Source organism: Ascidia mentula, chromosome 3, assembly GCF_947561715.1.
Source record: "Ascidia mentula chromosome 3, kaAscMent1.1, whole genome shotgun sequence".
NCBI lineage: Eukaryota > Metazoa > Chordata > Ascidiacea > Phlebobranchia > Ascidiidae > Ascidia > Ascidia mentula.
In genome coordinates, this window is record NC_138568.1 from 15,465,382 (window position 1) to 15,480,805 (window position 15,424).

Here is a 15,424-nt window from a genome sequence, read left to right on the forward strand (position 1 = left end):
TTCGGGAAAATGCCAACAGCTTCCTTCTAACATCTGTTGTAATTTGAACTATTCCGGAACTACACTAACCGCGATACAGGAAATCAGTGGTGGTTGTCTGATGTCAAACTTATTCCTGAGCATCATATACTCAATTCAATGATGTCCTAATATTACGGCATCATTCCAAATGTCCTTTGATGCCATGAGCAAACCATCAGCTAAATTTTTGCTCTTCTGGCGTTAATTTTCCTGCAAACTATGTTAAAAGTAAACACACGTTATTAGTTATGTCATAAGCTCACTAACATATCATTAAAATGCGACGTTTTCCTGTGGCAGAGTCTACATCAAATGTCATCCAAAATACAACCTATAAGTATACTTTTTTCCGAACCACGCTTCCAGTGTTGTGTATTGGATCATTCTATGCCCTCTTGGCGTTTTCAGTCGTTTCACTGCAATTTAATTTAACGGTATTACGCTTCTCAGTGCAAAACGTAACGCCATAAACCATTGATTGGTTATCCAGCGACAATTAACAGCGCGATGTATTTACAGAATATATGGTGAAAACTTTGGATATTTTGACAATTGAAATGATAGTTACACCCGCTTCACTGGTTGGGTTGTGTAGTAACTAAACGTGAAATAATGTAAAAAATATCTTCTCCTGTCAACTTTCAGGGAGAATGCCAACAGCTTCCCTTCCAACATCTGTTGTAATTTGAACTATTCCGGAAATAAAGCTAAACGCGATTCAGGAAATCATGGGCGGTTGTTGTCTGATGTCAAACGTTAGCATTGTATATTCATGAACACTTCGGCAAACCTGTTAAATGTAACCTGCACACTTTATTAGTTGTTTCATAAGCTTACCAACATACCCTTGTAAATGTTGGAAACCCGGATCTTTTTACACAGTTGCCTGCCCAAGCTCGCCCTAACTCGGTGGTATCGCATAACGACCCATAATAAAGCCATGGAAAGGTGACTTTACCTTGACACACGATGCCTCTCCTGGGGGTCAGGCCTTTGCTGGTGGAAAAGGGGAATTGACTTCTCAGAGGCAACTTTAAATTAATGTATATATATAGCAGGACTGCTTTTAGACATCATTCCATCAATGTTCTTTGCCTTTTTCTTCTTGTTTGCTTGTTTCGGGAAGCGATAATACTTGCACGCACAGTAAAAGAAACACGCCTTTTTTGCATTGGGGGGGGGGAGGTAGGAGCATTTATGAAAATAAATATTGCATTTATTCTTTTGTTTTAGACGTTTGATTTTGAAAAGGGTTGAACCAGCTTGGCTGCAATGCCTTGGCTGCGATGCCAGTGAACCTAATGATTGAGATGGGATGGCTGAGCTCATCAAAATCCTGCTCATGTGGCGCGATTTTGTCTTATCATGCGATAACTTGACACATATCTGTGATGTTATTTAAAACATTTAAAACGAATGAAGATCAAAACAACATTTTTGTTTTTACCCTAAGGTACTGGTCGATGCGCTGTGATGCTCCGAAGTGCTGGATGGAAAGGGAACATTGACTGCATCGAAGGGTGCAAGGAAATGATAGACGTTGCGCGCACAAAAAACGTGTACCGGCATGCTTGATTTACAGGGTCGATTAGATTTAGAATTATCACATGTATTTTTCGTTTTCAACTGCTAGCACTATCGGTGTCCCTTGATCTTAAGTTTTATTCATCAAAGCAAATTCAAAACAAAGAGAAATAAACAAATATTAGTTGTTTTTGAGGCAGTGTGCATATTATAGTTGACAATCTTTTAACCACATGACAATGCTAAACGCTTTAAATGTAGGAACTTGTACCAGCAAGTGATAAAAGGCGACTCTCAACTTCCTGTACCAACAAAGAGCTATGACCTCGTGTTATGTGTTGGGGGATTAAGTTTTGGTCATCTTCCCCACGATTGCTTGGAGGTAAAATAAGTACCGCCTGACGTCGATTACGCATTAATATATTTCAAAGCACACACATACAGACATGAGGTTGACTGGCGTAGCAACCAAGACAATGCATCCCACCGGAAAGCCACGTTTTCATGAAATGTCGGAGTGAGATCTGCAACACAAAGCTCCCAGTGAGACCTTGGGCTTACCGGAACCAACGATATACAAACTCAGTTGATTGATCGTTGGCTCCGGTAAGCCCAAGGTCTTACTGGAAGCTATGTGTTGCAGATCTCACTCTTCAAACCACACTGTGAGCTTGATGTTTCAGATCGTGTTTGAAAACAGTCCAGCTTGCCTGCATTGCCTTGGCTGCGATGCCAGTGAACCTTTTGTCCATCGAAATATTATATTTGAGATTGCCAACTAGAAATGGCCTGCACAGTGGGGCGAACCTGCCTTGTCACTGAAGAGCGTATATATATATAAACATACATATATTGGCCAAGCAACACAACAAACCCTACGGAGGGGGGACACCACATCCCGTCTGTGTCTGAGGGAAATATGAAAGAATCGGGGAAATCTATGAATACCATTGTTAGTTTTGGAAGTATTTCCACGGTTTAGTCCCCCTGCAATTTTTTGTGATGTTCAAAAAGTGGTTTTATTGGACCGGCACATTGTTTTTTTCTGAAGAGCCCTTGCATACATTAACACGCCCTTGAAAACCGCATTGGTTTTGCCTATAATGTTGCTCGGAAATCGAGCTTATTGCTTAAATTTTGACATCTCTTTGCTTCCCTGTCATCAGTGCTACATGGCTGTAAATTAAGGATTTTGTGTCCTCAAGTCAGCATCACCCGCTGAATGATAAACGTATATTGCAAAATATTTTCGACTTAACGATTTATTTAGAAATATAAACTGACTAAACGTTTTTGTCATGGATCCTTGCATACAATATTATGCGCTCCATGGAAATGGCATAGCAAAAGCTAAATCAAATGACATTCAAAATACAACATATAACTTTCCTATTTTCCGAACCATGATTCCGGTGTTGTATGTTGGGTCAATCTATGCGCTCTAGGCGTTTTCAATCGTTTCACAAATTTTACTTTAACGCTATTACGCTTCTCAGTGCAAAACGTAAAACCCTTTTTTTTCCTGAAAAAATTTGGTTGGAACTTGTAACTTATCAGAATTGACAACTATAGGACATTATTTAACCTCTCAACAACGTGTTTATTAGTTACGATAGAAATGGGCACAAAATGTTCGCAATCAACAAACTGTGAATTATAATGAGAAATGTGAATTTTATGTTCAAATTACTATGCCATCACAAACTAAATAGGATTATACACATGGAATGTACACAGGACGTTAAAAACAATATTCGTTTCCGTCCATTCATTGTCATGAAAAAGCACTTCATATTTTTACACAAACTGAATGCAAGGTTTACTTACAAAGTAGTTTCTGCTTCAATCACAACTAAACTTTCTCTGAAAGCAACCACAACCATATTTTCCTGTAGTTCTTTCTGTGATTTGCGCATGAAAACGGCCTGAAGGCCATCCCAAACTGTATCATAAAGCAGTTTTGGTGCTTTGGAGTAGATGAGGGGATTTAGAGAGCTGTTGATGGGAAGCAGGATAATTGCTGACACAGCGTATATCACTGGAGGCATAGGGAACTCCACTGAAGTTTACAAATGCCATGATGGAAATTGGAACCCAGCACAGAAAATCAGTAATTATCAATCGGTAGATTTTCTTTTGCATTTCTACTGAAAAAAAAAAATGCAATAATGCTATCAAATGTCTGCAAATATCGATGTTTTTACCTTTGTTTTGTGTTGCTACCCTTCCATCTCTTGGTCTTTTATTCACTTGCCTGGCACTGGCAGTTGACTTCTTACCCATCCAAAAATACGCAATTGCCACAAATATGAAGGCCAGGAAGTTAAGAGTAATAATGGCGATTGAATATCCCCACGCCTTGTCATTTGTTGTTACATACAGTTTGCTGATGCAAACACTGCTGCTGCTGTAATATCTACACATAAACAATTAAATGCCTAAAAAAATAAAAATTTTGGGCCAATGAAAACAAACCCCAAATATCCAGAAATATCAAATAGCTCAGTGTAATTGTAATCTTCAAGAATATCCAAAAAATCAATCCAGAAATTAGCATATTTCACTCGCATGAGGGCAGTGCTGAGTACTTGCGAATCGTTGCTTGTAAAGTTGTGTTGGAAAGCAACAAATCGATCCATGAAGTTATTCATGCCTACATAAATAACGCTATTGCCATTCGAAGCTGATTTGATAACCAATGTCTACGACAATATCTTACTAGAAAAGTCGACTGCAACATTGTCAAAAAACGGGTTCTCATTCATCCAAGCTTTGGGCTCGAACAAATGTTGAAGTTGAGTTGTGAGTGGAATAAAAGCAATTGTAAACGAGAATACCCAGGAGAGAATAATGGAAAGGATGACTGTTTTCAATTCCGGTTTCAAGAATGCATCGAGTGGCTGAAACAAAAGAGAACATTGACCTATTTTCATTAAAAGCAATAAGTTTGCAAGCTCGGTGTTTATTTCAAATGGAGTGGTAGGGAATGCAGTTGTCAGTTCGAATCACATCGGACTGAAAATTGTTTCCTCTTTCGTTACTCTGTATACAACTGTTTCACTCACGTTTTTCACAGCATACAGTCGAAATATGGTCAACAGAACCATTGTAAACACCGATGTTTCGCTTGAAAGTAAAACCAAGATACCCATTACGGTGCAACTTCCGCTTGATCTCCAAAAAAGGTCATTAGCACAATAATTTCCAGAGTATCTGAGACCGGCGACCCCCAGCATAATCAGATAAACTCCCATGAGTAGATCTGAAACGGATAGATTGAAAACGAGAAGATGGTTTGTGCGAAATGCAGCAGATTGTGATTCTGTCGTCGCCAACGCTTTGCTTTCCATCACCATGACAACCTCAAAACAAATCAGTGAAATACTTAAACTTGTTCTTATTGTGCAACGAAGACAAAACAAACTTGGAATAATTACCAAATTTCCGACAATGGCGAGCATCCCCATTATCCACACAATGGCTCGTAGAAATGAGTTTGCAATCAACTCGTATCGTGATGAAAATATGTTTTCGTCAGACATTTTTGTTTTTGTTGGACACTCGTCTGTCCAGTCGGAGCAGTCGCCGACTCCATTGAATTTCTGCATGGATTAAACTTTAAAGTTAAGTTGGCAATATAATTTCCGACTTCTTTGCAATTGTTGCGAAAAAAACAATAATTGGTTGATAAACTGGTGCTAAACCTTTTGCGGTGTGCTTGTCCGGTAATGTGTAAGAAACATGATTTGTGCAGTGGGGTCGCACTCAAACTAGTGTTGTTTGATATTCGTCCTTTCAACATTGGGCGCTTCCAAAAGTTTCATTCATATTGTCATTTTATTTAATGATTAAAGTATCCCCCTAAGCCGTTCGGCTTCGAACTTTTGGCTTGACGTTGACCCGTTAATGCAGGGTGAACTGAGTGGATAAAAGGTCGTTCTTAATCGCTACTGATACTTCAGACACACCCGCCTCTTTTGGCCGAATTTGGGATTTTTACTAATTTCCGTGACAACAGTAACATGCACGTAGTCAAAACCTGTTTGCAACAGGACACAAAATTTTAAATATTATTAACATATGTTTACCTTCTCCTTCTTAACAAACAATGGATCTTTGTTTTCGCAATAAAACCTTTCGTCCTTTGTGCAGTTTATTTCGTCACTTTGATCATCGCAATTAATTGTGAGGTCACAAACATCCGATTGGTTAATAGAAATCTGAAAATCACAAAAATCTGTAGAATACTGAAACCGTCTTTGTGGTTAACACCAAACAATACTGAACAACAGACACCGATACCTTTGCCTTTTATACATAAAATACAGCATTGAAGAGGTAAACATGAAGTCTTGCAATTAGGTCTGTTTAAATTTTTTAAACAATTGTTGAGAAAAATAATTTTACTTTGGTTCCGTGTAATGCTGGACAGTAGAATCTTGTTTCCTTTGTGCACAATTCTTCTGGATATTCGTCACTTTTATCCTTGCAATCGATAAAACCGTCGCAGATTTTCGACGTAGGAATATTGAGAAGTCCGTCTTTTGTGTCGCAGCTTTTCCGAAGTTTGCAAAGTTGGGGATCTTCATCGTGGTCGAAGAATCCTGTGTGATGAATGGAGATCCAACCACCGCAATCACGACTTCCGTCGCACAACTGTTCGTTTTCGAACGACATCCATCCCCCATCCTACGTAAAACACATATACTGGAAGGAATATTTTTGTTACTATTTTAAACGAATATTCCTATAGCTCTAAAAGAGTAAAAGACGATCCGTACCGGTATAATTACAGAAATATTAATTTCGCCTGTTGGCATCTTCAGTTTCTGTCTAAAACAGAATAGCAATAAAAAATTAAAAAACACAAAAAAAAGTAGCCAAACGCAAAAAAAGGTGTAGGGAGCATGGGCCGTGACGTGGAACTGCGAAAAGGCGATAACGCACACAGAATACAAAAACAGTGACGGAAATGAGGACAAAAACATGGGAGAGTGCAAAGATAGTCATTTTATACGGGATAAAATCATTGGCTGAATGTTTATTGACGCCCTGAGGTCGTTTAGCCATTTTTCTTTACAAATATCTAAAATAACCATGGGAGGTTCTTGGACAAAAATTACCGTAAAACAATGTGCAATGCCTGGTTTGTTTTCAAAAAAGATGGGGTGTTTATTTAGGTAGTGTTTTGCCAGCGCCATCCTGTCCCCTTTGGCATCTTTAAAACAACCTACTCGCCATGTGGAACGGTGTGAATTCCACCTCGTGCAAAAACGATTTTTTATTTGTCCAACAAATTGTTCTTTACATGTTGTGCAGGTTGCCACGTAAATTCCGTATTTCTTGCAAGTAAGTTTTTGTCGGAGTGGTTTGGTGGAAATGGATGGTGATACAGGTGGCAGAGTGGACCATTGACTCAAAATTCTTTCGGCCGCCGCATAATGCGCATTTACCGCAAGGCCGAGAATACCCATCAACCTCCGTGTTTCGAAGTGCAAGGGCACGGTGGTTTGTCAAAATGGCGCCAAATGGTGGAAGCTGCATGTTTAAGAGTTCTTTCCTTTGTGGAGAGTTTTTTCCTTTGTGGAGAGCCCCGAAAGTGGACTCACTGTTGTGGTTTTTAATTTTTTATTGCTATTCTGTTTAAGACAGAAACTGAAGATGCCAACAGGCGAAATTAATATTTCTGTAATAATTAAAGACCTTATACTGGTATTGTCTTTTACTCCTTTGGTGTTCTAGGAATATTATCTTGATTTGTAAAGACAAATCCGCCGGTCACCGACTTGCAAAGGCTGATTCCTGCGGTCAATTTCTGACGTTTTTCTCTAATTTAAACGAATTCTTTTGTTGATTATTGTAAGGCTCGTCTGGAATTCGTGGCTGTTACATTGAATAGCAGTTGTGTTGTAGCCTGGTAAGCTAATTTGCGATGCAACCGTAATTAATGTAACATATTCCCACTTACGTAACACTCCCACCACCCCTGTGCGCCGCTGGTTGTTGTTAAGCTGTCGTTCTTTACTTCCTCATCAACACTAAAAATATTCAATTGTTTGTAATTAAAAACTCACGTTTTGTTTAGTAATGATTTCAGAAACACAAGGCAACTTTTATTTAATAATTGTTGCGTCCCAAAGCGAAATGGATATTTTCAAACTGCCGTGAAACGAATCCATTTTACTTGCGATGTTTCATCGAAATGGAAAAAACGGCTTTACACAACAACACAAGAGCAACTAATGTTCATGTCGTTTATCATTTAATTTTATGATTTTAGTGTTCATTAACAGTTTTTGGGTTTACACTTTCATTGGTATAATATCCTCTACGTAAATTACAGGCGGTTAAAACATGCGAAAAACTAAAATTATGTAAATGGAAATGTTTTTGTGGCAGTGAGCTGGAAACAACCCATATGATTATGTTTCATACCGAACTGTTCCAGGATGTCGTCGGCGTTAAATTGTGCAACGTTATACAGTGTCCAGATATGTTGTTATTTTAAACTTTTTGTACATTGATTGCACAATGGAATATCAACTTGCTCATGGTTATATAACTTTTTCGGTTGAATCGATTTATTTATTTGCTCCCACAGTGAGGACAGACAGCTTTTGAATCACTTACTAATGAAATTTGCCACAATTTTTGGTTTTCCCAGATTGACAAAAACATTCGTCACTTTTATCAGGACAGTCGATGACGTCATCACAAACACTTGACTGTGGGATGATCATAGGGTCATTTGTACATTGGAAACATAAACGATGATTAAACGTCTGAGAGCTTCGAATGTCTCTGTAAATGACACATGTGAATTTTGTCTTATCTTGAACGGTATTTTAAACCAACCACAACTGTTTTTTAATACCTAACATCTTCATTTTCAAAGGTGTAACATAAGTCAGATTTGTCATCGCAATCGGCAATGTCGTCCCATAAAAACATTTGCGGAAGATTGCAATTCCTGCCATTCCGAACACATTTAAACTCATGTCCATTATTCCAGTGTTGAAAAGCTGGACAGTCATTGCAAGGATCGCCATCACAAACAGTCGAACGTTTCCAACAAGTTGAATTCGGACACTGAAAGTGGGAGGCGCAAAGGTACTCACATGGTAAATTCCCCTTACAATTAACAAGTCCGTCGCAGATTTCATCTTTCGTTTGGTCACAGGAAGTATTTGATCGATTCTTCGTGTTATAACAGACTCCATAATTGTCGAAACAATTACAAGGTTGTTTGGGACTACACACAAATAACGGATAATATGTTTAAAATGTCTGCTTTTAAATATAGTTACCCAAAATACGCTTTGCTGTCATCTATGCCTTGCTCAGAAGCTTTCCCTTTACAACTACATTCATCACTCATATCAGGGCAATCTATGACGTCATCACAAACACTTGACCTTGAGATAATCATGGTGTCATTTAGGCATTGGAAACAAAGCCTCTCGTTCAAGGATGAAAAGTTACGAATATCTCTGCAATAGTAAATTTGTTTCGTTGATTTTTATTAAAAACTAAAAGGAATTAATGTTGTTCCGTTGAAATATCTTCAACGTTGATTTTAACAACCATTTCGTTTGCAATAGAAACACAACTGAATGGCTATATATTGCAAGTCTCGATGCTTCCAAAGAACCAAAGAATTCGGTTGGCAATCTTTAATAACTATTGCTTCTATTACTAACAAGCCGCTTAAATGGTCAGTTTTACGAAATCCTTGCCCCTATGCTTGGGGTTTAACTTCTAATATTGGCACTCGCGAAGCAGAGCGGTCATGTGCACCTTCAACCCTACTTTACGTTTGGTCTCCCAAATTTGTTGTAAGCCGATGCATATAAGCACCCAATGCAATACATTTGATCATAAACACGTTTTTTAAATCAATCGAAGCGGTGGGATTAGTTGCGTCGAGGATAAGGCAAACGTATAAAAGGTCTAGTATAAGGTTACGCAAGTGATGCTATAATTGGTTTGAATCCTTATTCCATTAGGCTGCAGCGACGCTATTTGCATAAACCAAGCTATTGCCTAAAGATTGGCAGAACTCAACATTCATAATAAAGCTTTCATCGAAATTTTATATGCGCAGTATAGAGGAGCATTACCGTGACCAAGCTGTTGTAAGATGGTGTAAGTGGTCAGCTTTTACTTCATTTTTGCCAAAACAACAAAAGACTAACGCACCCTTTATAGTTCATAGACTGAGGCACATTTTGTTTTAATTTTCCTCATTTCAAAAGTGTTCCTTCTCCTCCTAGTTTTATCCTAGCTTAACATTTTGTCAACCAGCTCCAGTGTTTTTGTTGCAATAGAAATGGTTGATCTCAGATATGCCATCGTTTGCTCAGATATAAATATATTGCTTCAATTATATAACTTACGATTTGATGCTTATCTGTAACACCTTAAGTTGTTTTGCAAAGCATTTGATCAGATTTGTTACTACGATACAAGACGGTTTGGAAATACCTGACGTCTCCGTTCTCAGAGGTGTAACACAAATCAGATTTATCATCACAATCTGCAATGTCGTCCCATAGAAACATCTGCGGAAGATTGCAATTCCTGCCATTTCGCACACATTTGAATCCATGTCCATTATTCCAGTGTTGGAAAGCTGGACAGTCATTGCAAGGATTGCCATCACAAACAGTCGAACGTTTCCAACAAGCTGAATTCGGACATTGGAAATGGGAGGGGCATCCACCGTCACAAAGCGTTTTTCCAACACATTGGATTATTCCTTTGCAAAACTCCCTCACTCTGAGGGCGCATTCTTTGTTTGATTTGCCGATGTTAAACTTGTTGTCGCAGCTGGAAAAAAGTATAAACACATTTCGTCACAATAATTTGGCGAGAGTAGTGTTTGTAAAAGTTTAAAGATAATTGTTGTCAGATCTGATTATAAGTAAATGTTAGTTTTGGTTAAAAATAAATCATAGGGTTTGAACTCAATACTCCTAGCTATTCAGTCCCCATTGCTCTGCCGACTGATCTATAGAAGAGATTTCGGCAGTTAGAGCTGGTTGGTTGTGATCCAATTTGTTCAGACGACTAAAGCAGTCTCTTTAAACGATTCGATATAGCGGGAAAATATATCAGAGACAAGAAGAGACTTTTTTCAAAAAGTTGTGGAAATTCCGGAAGCACGCAAAGTATCTTCCGTAACGCTCAGTGACCAACACAAGAAAACCGAAAAATGTTTAATTTGTGCTGTTGTGAAGTTAGAGGAACTTTCGTTTCATGACAGACGCGGACCGTGATGCTCTAATGTTTTTTTTTACAAAAAAAAAAATTTGAACGCATGAGTTTTTGAGACTGTTTTATTAGGCTTTCGTCCATTTTTAGTTAAAGTCAAACCCTGATAAAATCGTTTTTTCTTTCGTCAACACCAATACTTCGAATGTAGATAAGGGCCTTCACCTCATGTACGGACTGGTGAGGTTTTTGGGGTAAGTGGAAAAGTTGGCCGGTTTCTCATCACTTCTGTCCCTGCAATTGGTGCGGCGATGACCTTTACAAAACCACTTAGCAGGCACACTCCTCCCATTATCACAAGTGAACACTGCATAAAAGACATGAACGTAAATCTATATAACAAATACATTGAATTAATTTAGAGGTTACGATGTGTAACAAAATACTTACTTTCATCAAGTTTATACTGCGCTGAAGTGAGTGTGATGATGGAGGCCAGGACTCCAACCTTTAACCAATACCTGATAAAACACACAGCGAGTTTATGTCTAGTAATTTGTGGGCTTGTTGCTCAAAAGCTTAGAGGAAATATTCAGTATTTCTCGAAAGCTCAAGAAAAGCTTCATATTTTTTGATGACACTCATAGTGAAAGTGTTTTATTGGCACCACACTGGTTCTACCAGATATACTTCAAACCACATTTAGTTTCCTCCAGCCGATCCTTAGGGTTTCCATCGCTTCCAAAGGCCCAGGAAATATTGTAAGCCACTGTTTAAACCAGCTGTCAGATTGTGGCATGGCATTTGTTCGACAATAACGGACCACAATTTCGTCCCACAATGCGACTGGCAAAGCGTGCAATTAAAATGCAATTAATGAGACCTACTTTATAAACCCTAACCCAAACCATGAAAAGACGTTGCAAGTCAATAACAACATTCATTAGTTAAAAATTTCCGCGCTTAGTTCGACGCCGGAAGAAATTTATGATCAATATTATCCCACGCGAAACATATGTCTATATATTGTTTTTAAGACAAAAATGTTGATATTTTTTAACATGGAGTGAATTTGAATAGCTCACAAACCTTGCTCCCATATTTAGTCTGTCGGATTCCGCCCTGGCGCGTCTTTGATCAACCAACGACTTCTACAACCCAAAGTGCATTGAGTTGTGCAACTTAAAGTTTAACAAAATCCTCGCAAAATAACCAGTTTCTATTTTAATGCAACGTTTCTGTTGTCCTTAGGTTTACCTTCGCAATAAACATCGCCAGTGATTAAATATAGACAGCCATTGTTACGCAAATAATGTGGATGTTCTTCTTTTGCCATTGTTACCGAGGTAGATGCCCAGTCTATATTTATGTAACCTTTCTATTTTTTTTAGGTTTACCTTAGCACTGTTCTAAACCTCGCTAGCTATTAATTATAGATGCCTAGTCTTTATTTAAACTTGCATTTCGCCGCGACAGTTTTGACATATTCCGTAAGTACCGACACATAACATTTTGTGTTTTGTGGTTATTGTTATTGTGCGTAGTTAAATAAATTGCTTCCAATGTCAACGGACATATGTTAGCTCAACGCACGCTGCTAAAACTATCCAAAATATTTGACGGCAATCGGATCCAATATTTGTTGACCATCATAATGCTTGGACAATACCCTAGCATTATAAAACGCCGTTGTGTCGATCGAGTGCATATAAGTAGGCTACATTAAAAAAAAATAACCATTACTATGTCGTTGACACTGAATTTCTCATAATAATACATTTTGTACGACGTTATGTTGAAAATATGAATATCTTCACGTATACAGTGCTGTAATATTGGCATATTGAGACGCACGCATCAAATATCGACTCAAATTAGACATTTAAGTCAAATGAAGAAAACTATCCACAGGAATTGGTGGTAGAATCGCGCGGATTTAATAGTAGGTGAATCTTGTGTTGACTTCTTTTCTTTAAATGATGCAGCGTAAAGTTGAGAAATTCATGCAAAATAATCTTGCTTAATCTTGCCTGGTCCCCGCTCTGTTTTCTCGCAGATATTTATTTGAACTCTCGGTCTTCCTCTCCAACAGCGTGCCAACTGACTTCCCGGTCAGCATTAAAATATTTGCATAATGTCATCATTGGTCGCAAGTTGATTGACAGCTTCGTGCCCGACGCTTAAAGTGGTGACGCGTTGCATTTAGTTACGCGGGGCCTGGAAAATCAAAATTTAAATATAGTTTCGTAATAGTGAACTTAAATATTCGTCATGTGTTTTCTACAATTAACTTAAATGTGTTTTTTTACAATTATATATTTCAAGTACTTACCTTTGTTCCCATCCAGGTAAAACAGTTTTTTTATTTTATATTCTTTCAGCATTAATGCAACTAGAGCAAGTGGCGGACATGCTTGAAAATGAGAGAAACGTTTATTAGTATAATTGTAAAACTAAAAAAAGCAGTAGCTTTTTATACAGGATCAGCCTGGCTTATAAATCAGGAATATATATTTCGCCCCATGGGCATCTTCAGTTCCTTCAGTAAACACATTAAATGATATAAAAACGTCTGAAAAACAGCAACATTAGAGAAAGGGCTAGTGACAAAAAACAACAACAACTTCGACCTCTTGCAATGCTACTGTGCGAAGGCAAAACACTGAGTTACCCGCCTTGCATTAGAAGGTAAGAGATTTGCGTACACTGTGGAGAAACCGCATCAGACGCGGGTGGAGATAAGGAACGCGGCGATAAGTCGAACGGCGTAAAACCACCTTAAAAACACACACGAAAAACACGAAAAAACATGTAGCCATTAAAACGATTAAAAGCAATGAAAAAGAGAGAACGATTTTTAAGAAAACACATCAACGCACCCTAGGCAATATCATTTTTTGTATGTTAATGGTGGCACCTGTAAGGTGAAGCCACTTTGCCTCGCACATGTCTAAATCCCGAAAATGTGGTTGTTCCACAAAAATTACATAAAAACAATCCGCCATGTTCGGTTGATTTGCAAAAGTGGACTTGTGCTGGGTTGCGTAGTGCTTTAGCAGAGCTACGTTGTCATCCCCTTTGGCAATGGAAAAGCTCCTCCAATTTGCTCTGTGGCCACGCCACCTAACGGCGAAACTATTTTTAGTTTGGCCCACGTATTTGCTTTCACACAGCGTGCACACTGCTACGTATATGCCATAATTCTGGCAAGTCAACTTTTGTTGGAGGTTTGTTGTGCTGGTCTGGAGGGAGATATAGGACATAGCTGGAACCATGTCTTTCCCTTTTCCGTGGCAACCACATAAACTGCAATGTCCACAAGGGCCAGAACTACCTCGAACAGTAGTGTGATCTTAAGAAAGTGCAATACGTTTGTAGTTGGTTAGTATACAAGATAGTGTCGGTGGTCTTTTGTAGGCGACCATTGCACTATGCTTGAGTGATCTTTCTTTTTCTGTGAGCTTAATGAGTTTAGGAAACCCCGTGGCCCACACGCAGGGATCGTCCTTTTTGTGTGCAGTGCGGATGGTTGAGTTGCTGTCATCTTCTATCCACTGCAATGCCTTCGTTATACCCAGTCTGACAACGTTTTGGGGGAAGTGTGATTGAACACATTTACGTTGCAATTTTTGTAGGCTGTCGTGGAAATCCTGTTCTCGTTCATTTGTCCTGCGAAGTCTGATAGCCTCACCCTTTACGATCGCACTGTAGACCCACAAGGGGTGGTGAGAGGCACCGTGGAGGAACTTCCGGTGTGCTGCTGTTGCTTTCGTGAAGTCTTTTATAACAAACCCGAATGGATGGTTTGTGCTTGTAACATGCTTCACATCTAAGAACTCTGAATTGGAGTTCCTCCACGGTGCCTCTCACCACCCCTTGTGGGTCTACAGTGCGATCGTAAAGGGTGAGGCTATCAGACTTCGCAGGACAAATGAACGAGAACAGGATTTCCACGACAGCCTACAAAAATTGCAACGTAAATGTGTTCAATCACACTTCCCCCAAAACGTTGTCAGACTGGGTATAACGAAGGCATTGCAGTGGATAGAAGATGACAGCAACTCAACCATCCGCACTGCACACAAAAAGGACGATCCCTGCGTGTGGGCCACGGGGTTTCCTAAACTCATTAAGCTCACAGAAAAAGAAAGATCACTCAAGCATAGTGCAATGGTCGCCTACAAAAGACCACCGACACTATCTTGTATACTAACCAACTACAAACGTATTGCACTTTCTTAAGATCACACTACTGTTCGAGGTAGTTCTGGCCCTTGTGGACATTGCAGTTTATGTGGTTGCCACGGAAAAGGGAAAGACATGGTTCCAGCTATGTCCTATATCTCCCTCCAGACCAGCACAACAAACCTCCAACAAAAGTTGACTTGCCAGAATTATGGCATATACGTAGCAGTGTGCACGCTGTGTGAAAGCAAATACGTGGGCCAAACTAAAAATAGTTTCGCCGTTAGGTGGCGTGGCCACAGAGCAAATTGGAGGAGCTTTTCCATTGCCAAAGGGGATGACAACGTAGCTCTGCTAAAGCACTACGCAACCCAGCACAAGTCCACTTTTGCAAATCAACCGAACATGGCGGATTGTTTTTATGTAATTTTTGTGGAACAACCACATTTTCGGGATTTAGACATGTGCGAGGCAAAGTGGC

General features: G+C 39.1%; 1 protein-coding gene and 2 pseudogenes across 1 annotated transcript; all 3 read right to left on the minus strand.

The window, feature by feature from the left end:
* Positions 1 to 3,368: 3,368 nt before the first annotated feature.
* Positions 3,369 to 6,222, minus strand: LOC145895736 (follicle-stimulating hormone receptor-like; annotated as a pseudogene).
* Positions 6,223 to 6,551: 329 nt separating this feature from the next.
* LOC145895737 (uncharacterized) lies at positions 6,552 to 7,089 on the minus strand (annotated as a pseudogene).
* Positions 7,090 to 8,174: 1,085 nt separating this feature from the next.
* Positions 8,175 to 14,888, minus strand: LOC145895738 (uncharacterized). The gene is made up of 9 exons (XM_082984522.1): positions 14,826 to 14,888; positions 14,551 to 14,718; positions 11,848 to 11,909; positions 11,209 to 11,279; positions 10,984 to 11,125; positions 10,030 to 10,374; positions 8,853 to 9,035; positions 8,420 to 8,797; positions 8,175 to 8,346 (listed from the first exon to the last, which is right to left on the minus strand). Exons 1-9 carry the CDS (start codon positions 14,886 to 14,888, stop codon positions 8,175 to 8,177), a joined length of 1,584 nt encoding a protein of 527 aa, XP_082840648.1.
* Positions 14,889 to 15,424: the final 536 nt, after the last annotated feature.

What these genes read in the sequence shown, in the direction of transcription:
- LOC145895738 (XM_082984522.1), bottom strand. Translation starts at nt 14,888, where the DNA reads ATGAGTTTAGGAAACCCCGTGGCCCACACGCAGGGATCGTCCTTTTTG. An exon ending in AGCACAAACCATCCATTCGG is followed by an intron (nt 11,910 to 14,550) that starts GTTTGTTATAAA and finishes TTTGGGTTGTAG; the next exon opens with AAGTCGTTGGTTGATCAAAG. An exon ending in TTTGAAAATGAAGATGTTAG is followed by an intron (nt 8,347 to 8,419) that starts GTATTAAAAAAC and finishes TGTCATTTACAG; the next exon opens with AGACATTCGAAGCTCTCAGA.